Source organism: Pteropus vampyrus, unplaced genomic scaffold (assembly GCF_000151845.1).
Source record: "Pteropus vampyrus isolate Shadow unplaced genomic scaffold, Pvam_2.0 Scaffold84, whole genome shotgun sequence".
Lineage (NCBI taxonomy): Eukaryota > Metazoa > Chordata > Mammalia > Chiroptera > Pteropodidae > Pteropus > Pteropus vampyrus.
In genome coordinates, this window is record NW_011888865.1 from 2,534,039 (window position 1) to 2,540,827 (window position 6,789).

At 47.0% G+C, this 6,789-nt stretch overlaps 1 protein-coding gene across 1 annotated transcript; it reads right to left on the reverse strand.

Annotated features, from left to right (window-relative positions):
- Window positions 1–313: 313 nt before the first annotated feature.
- On the reverse strand, window positions 314–6,447 carry FZD4 (frizzled class receptor 4). Its single transcript, XM_011363272.2, has 2 exons — window positions 5,820–6,447; window positions 314–3,488 (listed from the first exon to the last, which is right to left on the reverse strand). The coding sequence occupies exons 1-2, from the start codon at window positions 6,105–6,107 to the stop codon at window positions 2,160–2,162; spliced, it is 1,617 nt and encodes a 538-aa protein (XP_011361574.1). The 5' UTR covers window positions 6,108–6,447; the 3' UTR covers window positions 314–2,159.
- Between the last annotated feature and the right edge of the window lie 342 nt (window positions 6,448–6,789).

Here is a 6,789-nt window from a genome sequence, read left to right on the forward strand (position 1 = left end):
CTGCAAGCAGCATGGGGAGTTCACATTGTTCATTTCAGAGGCGATGCAGTCTCAGAGCTCAATGGGTCCTTCTGGGGATCCTTTCTCATGCTCCTGAAGCCCTGACCCAGAGGCCAGCCAAGGTACTCATGCTTGGAGCACACAGCAGCCCCTGCCCGTGCCCATTTAGCGTCTGTCTCCAAAGCCACAAGACTTTCCCTTCTAGAATGTGCAGCAGACTTTACACACACCTTCATCTCAGACAGCTCATGAACCACACAAAAACTGAGGGAAGAAGGAAGGAAAATGCCAAACCATGGGCAAAAAGCTCAAACAAACAAACAAACAAACAAATAAAACGTCATGTTTATTTCCAGAATTTGACCATCTATTTGAAATTTTGAGTCCCTGGAGATGTTTTCCCACTAAGAAATGTGATAAAAGAGTTTTCCTACCTGTTTAAAAAAGGGGGGTAGGCGTGAATAAATAAACAAATGAGTCATTGCAAAGTGGTTACTGAAGCAAAGACAGGTATGAGTTACAAGGAGAGCAACCTGTGACAGTGTCAACAATTTGTCCCAGAGATCTGGTGATTAGAAGGCCTAAGTGGGGTTGAGAGAAGGGCCAGTTACAATTTTAAAAGAACTGCAACTTTTGAGAGGCTGCTAGGTACCCCCTTGTAAGGAATATAGAGCATAAATTTTAAAAGCACTGGATACCTCCGCAAAAGGCAATTAAGACCTGTGCTGTTAGAGTTTGCAGTTCATTTCATATGGTCTACACTTTATTTCCTACTAACCAATCAGCTCCTAGCTGGCATTCTGGAGATTCATTAAGCACCATATAAATACTCCAGGCCACACTGCTTCCAATGAAATCTTATAAGGAGCCTTTGCCAATTACTGGGAAACAATTATGCACCAAGTAGCTGGATTAGCTGTCCTTAGTTCCCTCTACAAAACTGAAAAAGTCTCCATTGTGGCAAGTAGACCAGACTCTTCTGATAACATTCTTATGCTAAAAGAAAAAAAAGGCACTATCATTCTGAGAATGCAAGTTGACCACAGTTTGAAAGTCAGTTGAGTATACTATTATGTCATGGTCCAAGAATGTGCTTTTAATTGTAACTGACACACACAAATTACACAGTTAATCTGTGTGAATGCAAAGTTGCCAAGAAATTTAACATTTTAGCTCTTCCAGACTGGCGTCTGCATAGATGCAATCACACAAAGTAAAATATATTAAGTCCCTATTGCTCAATGCAATAGGTCTCTGGGGTCGTTAAGGTAAGTCGACTTGGTAAATCTCATTTTCTTCTGAATTAAGTGATTGTCAGAAAGTGAATCACCCTTCCTTTTCCCCCTCATTAGGCATGCTGCAGTGCAAAAATTCCTATAAAAATACCTATTTTGAGTCATTAATGTAAAATGAAAAAAACAGCAGCAGCCTTGAACAGACTGAAATTTAAGAAGAGAGAAGGAAAATCCACTGGATACCTTATGTGTGTTTGTACAGTACTTTTGTTTGTTCGAACAATTCTGTTTTATGACAAAGGCACTGAAAGATTCTGACACCACCTCTTGGGAGAGCAATCCACAAGTTCTAAACAGCAGACAGTGCACCACAGAAAATGTTTATGTTAGATCAGCCAAACTATAAAACTCCTGTAACTCTTCTCCAAACCCAGCATTATTTCCAGTGTTTATAGGTTGCTTTGCTATCTGAAAGACTCAGTTCGTATTAAAAATTTTAAAAGGTTAAAAAAGTTAATCTTTCTCCCTGCAAGTTACCTACTCACAGCTCAGATCCCACCCTGAAGGGAAAAGCAGCATCACCTGGGACCTTCTGGAATCTAGGCAGGACCTCCAGGCTCCAAGCTGCGACCTGCTAAAGTGATCAATGTTACGATTTTTCACAGCTTTGAAAGCCTCTAGCTGGCTTTTCCATTTTGGATCGTTCCAAACTCTGCAGCAAAATCATTAGTTTTATGATGCTGAGGGCGGGGAGGGGGGGGCGGTGAAGGGAAAGGGTGGTGGGTTATTGCAGGGCAGGGGATCACTTAAGTGTGGCTAGTTTGTTCAAACTGAGATTCACTGCACGAAACTTTTAGTAGCATTTGCACCAAAATGCTGGCATTTCCCCCTTCAAAATTTGGAAAGTGTGGAGGCTGGCTAGCTTTATACCACAGTTTCATTGCCTTTCCCAGGCTTTACCCAACCATTCCCCCTCTTTTCTCTCTTTACCTTCCCAGAATTCACCAATCTGTTGGAACACTTCTGCCACGTGTGAAGAGTTTTGGCAGACCAAATCCACATGCCTGAAGTGATGCCCACCAGCAAAGACATAAAAATTTTCAACATTTCAACTGCCATATTGGAGTCATCTGCAGAATACCGGAAGAGCGCCCAGTTGGAGATTTCATAGAAATAACAAGCAATCACACAGGTTGCAGGAACCGTGTACAGGACAGAGAAGACTCCAATTTTGACCATCAGTCTTTCCAACTTGTCTGTCTTTGTCCCGTCCTTTTGAAGATTTGAACGAATTTTGAACAAGGCCACCAAACCTGCAGCAATAAACAAAGTTCCGATCACCAAGTAAGTGAAGAGAGGAGCCACCACAAAGCCCGTGAGGGCATCAAGGTTTTGGTTCCCGACATAGCACAGTCCAGTGAGTTCATCTGCATCTACTAGTCTCATAATCAAGATGACAATGGTTTTCACTGCAGGGATGGCCCAGGCTGCAATGTGGAAATAAGAGCTGTGCATTTCAATGGCTTCATGACCCCATTTGAGTCCTGCTGCCAAAAACCAAGTGAGTGTCAGAATAACCCACCAGATGGAACTGGCCATTCCAAAAAAGTACATCAACAAGAAAATGATTGCACATCCTGTGTTCTTAAGTCCTTCTTGGATGAGAACAGGTTCTGCTGCCTCTTCAAAATCGCAGGATATCCTTTCCCGGCCTACAGTCAGCCTCACAATATAAGCAATGCTATAAATATTATAGCACATACTGAGAAATATGATGGGGCGCTCAGGGTAGGAAAACCTAGAAGAATCAATCAGGAAGGTCAGCACTGTGAAGGCAGTGGAGATGAAGCATAGGCTGGCCCACACGGCCATCCAGATATCGGTGAACTCCTTGGCCGAGCGGCTATATAAGCCAGCATCGTAGCCACACTTGAGAACGCAGTTCAGGCTCCTTTTCACCCAGATGTACTGGTCGGAATTGGTTCCCACAGAATGGCACTCTTCCCCAGGTTGGATGGGGGTTTTGTGAGGTAACGGCACCTCCTCGTCACCTGGCCCTTCCATGCACATGTGGTTGTGGTCATTCTGTGGTGGAAATTTGCTGCAGTTCAGGCTCTCCGGCCAGGCAAATCCAAATTCCTTCAAGACAGGTTCACAGCGTCTCTTTACTGAAAGACACATGCCACCGCATGGGCCTATGGGGATGTTGATCTTCTCTGTGCACATTGGCACATACACAGAACAAAGGAAGAACTGGAAAAGTAATGAAATGAACAAAGAAAACAGTGACTTGGAAGTGTGATCAAATGCTTGCACAAAGCTGAGTTAAATGCTTCCAGCCAAAGTACATATATCTACTTTTAAATCAGCCTATAAGGCAGTGGTCCTCAAACTTTTTGGCACCAGGGACAGGTGCTCCTATGAGAATCTAATGCCTGATGATCTGAGGTGGAGCCGAGGCGGTGATGCTACTGCTGAGGAGCGGCTGCAAATACAGATGAAGCTTTCTTTGCTCTACTGCTGCTCACACCTCCTGCTGTGTAGCCTGGTTCTTAACAGACCATGGACCAGACTGGGAGTTGGGGACCCCTGCTATAGGGAGTCTGGCCTTTTATGTTGACCTCAAACGAGGGTGCCTAATAATCCATCGCTTACACACTTTTCTTCTTTTGGTTCTAGTAATTCTTTCCGAGAGAACATAAAAATTTATAAAAAGGATCCGAAGAATATAATCCCTTTTGCACAACACTTAAAGGAGATAAACCTTAAAAAATTGACTTTGAGTCTCCCTCCCTTCTCAGCTACTATTTGAAAGAGCAGATCAGGCTAATCAAATGACTCAGTCATTTCGGTGATGGGGTGATTTATTTTTATCCCCATTTCTTTATCACCATAAAGATAAGTGTTAAAAAATATGTATATCCAGCTTTTCTCCTGTTAATATTCTCTCTTTTCTCTACTGTATCTCCTAAAATTAATTTTTAATCAGTCTCACAATAAAACAGAAAATGTCATAATTAAGACACTGTTAGACACGAGGATGGGATGCAGGCTGAGGTCTCTGGTCACCAGGGGCTTTGTTTGGCCATGTTTCCATAATGAATAATAATGAAGCACAATAGGAAAATATAAATGTTAAGTCCCTGAAACTGCAATACCGGCAGGGGAGAGTCCAGTTGCTGTCCTCAATTCCTCCAGCATTGATAAACAGTCTGCTTGGCTCCTTACAGATGTTGTCTATGAAGTCTAGAGTTACAAGCAACTATTTTCCAGCATGTAAAGAGATCCAGTCCTGTCCTTCAAAACAGCTTGGCTGCTTCCCCAGGATACATGTAATTAAAAATATATATCCCTGCAAAAGCTGATTCTCCAACGAAATTCCCACTGATGTCAGGATATGTGCTGTTTCCAAACTGAGAGTTAGAGGATCATTTCTTAAGCTTTTATAACATAATCCTAAAGTTCTGAAACTTACAAAGGGACATTTCACCAGCAATGGGTCCAATCCCAACCATCTTTCTGAAAACACAATCCAACTTTTTAAATCACCTATATAAAAATATGCACTTAGTAAGTAAGCTGCCTGCTTGTTTCTTATCTCTCAGAAGTTAGAACCAGAGCAATGGATTTCTAAAGCTTTTAGCCTGGAGGACTATTCCCAATTTTTTCCCAACTTCTCTCTTTCCTAAATTTCTAAGAATCACGCATAGTCTCACCAAACAAAATACAACCAGTGTTTTAAAATTTCTTTTCTGTTCTTTTTCTTTTCCAATGAATTGGTTGTTGTGTTTGTAAGACTGTAATCACCCTGTATATGCAAATTCTTTCTTCACTTACTATTGTAAGGTAAACATTTTTCTGTATTATTATGTAAGTTTAAAAATTTTAATGACTGCGGAAAAAAAAAAAATCTTCCAGTATACAAACTAGCTTTTTGGGGCTTAACCATACCATCACCTTTTTCTCAAGTTGTGTTTTCTCCCCTTCCAAGTATTAAACCTGCCCTCAACCCTGAAGATAACAACGAACTCAAGCCAAGCCAACCATTCCTTTCTGCATGACCTCTAAAATCATGCGAGACGACATGAGGTGGGCCATTCCGCAGAAAACCGGGCAGTGGTGTTTCATTTAATAAACCACCCAATATGGGGGAGAAATCAGGTCGGTGAGGGAGGAGAAGTTCCCAGTTCCTTATCTCTCCTTCCAAGTCTTAGCTGCAGCTGGCTGCCCTGCCGGGGACTCGCCCACTGAGCTGTGGCGGCCAGAATCCTTGGCAAAGATAACCCTCAGCTCCACTGGGGTTAGGGGCTTGGCCAGACACGGGTGGGCAGGGGAGAAAAACGGAAGGGCGGGGTGTAAGAGGGGTTCTTTAGCAGGCCAGATGACTTACACAATGTTTTGGCTTCCAGTCCCTGAGAAGGGACAGAAAGGTGGGGGTGGGGATAGAAATCGCTTTTTCAGGATAGCTATGCCCTTCACCCTAGGAAGAGGGCAGGGGCCTCGATTTGGCAAGGGCTCCACCGATTTGGTGTGGTGCGTCCCTGCCCAAAGGGTCCCGTCAGGGGTGGGGGTGGGGTCGCCCACCTGCAGCTGGCTGGAGCAGCCGTACTGGATAAGCGGCGTGAAAGTTGTCAGCTGCAGCTCGGCGTCCGTCTGCAGCTCATGCCCCACCAGATTGGGCATCTTGGTCACGTTGTAGCCCAGGTTCTGGCACATGGAGATGCGGATGGGGTCGCAGCGCCGCTCCTCCTCGTCCCCGAAACCCCAAGCTGGCCCCAAGAGCAGCAGCAGCAACAGCAGCAGCAGCCGCAGACTGAGACCGACGCCCCCCGGCCCCCCCAAGACGCTCGGTCCTGCGCCCCGCCAGACCATGGCCAGAGCCGGAGGCAGTAGCGGCGGCGGCGGCGGCGGCGGCGGCGGCGGGGGCTACTCCAGCAGACACCCCCAGTTTGCACGGGGGCGCCTGTTGCCCGCGGTGCTCCCAGCTCCGGGGCAGGGAGTGTGATACCGCGCCAAGGGCGATGAGGGGGCAGCGGCCGGCTCTCCTGCAGCTGCGCGCAACTGTGTGGGATATTAGACTCCTGGGGCCCCGGCGGAGAGACAGACTGCGAAGGTCATGGCTGCAGGCGGCAAGCCCCCAACCTAGCGCCCGCCGCGTCCACCCCACGACTCCCCGAAGCCCGCCAGCACCCAGCGCCCCGCAGCTCTCACTGCCCAAGCCCTCTGCGGTGCTAGAGGTTCGCTGGGCGGTGGCGGGGCGGGACGGGCAGCGCGCCTCTCCAATGGCCAGGCGCCGTGGGCAGCGAGGGGCGGGGCCGCTCTGCTGCAGGCGGGGCCAGGCCCCGCCCACCGGCTGCCCTCCGCAGTCCCTCCCTTCCTCCCCTGAGCGCCCCGCCCCGCTTCTCGGCTCTCACTTTCCTCCCACCGGGTTCGCGGCATTCAGGGGCCAGGCGGGTTTAGATCTGAGTCGCTCCGGCCCCGCGAGCCTGCCCCCTCCTCTCTCAGGTGAGAAGTGCTCCCAGATCGGTGGGTTCTCTTTCCTTTTCTTCTTCCA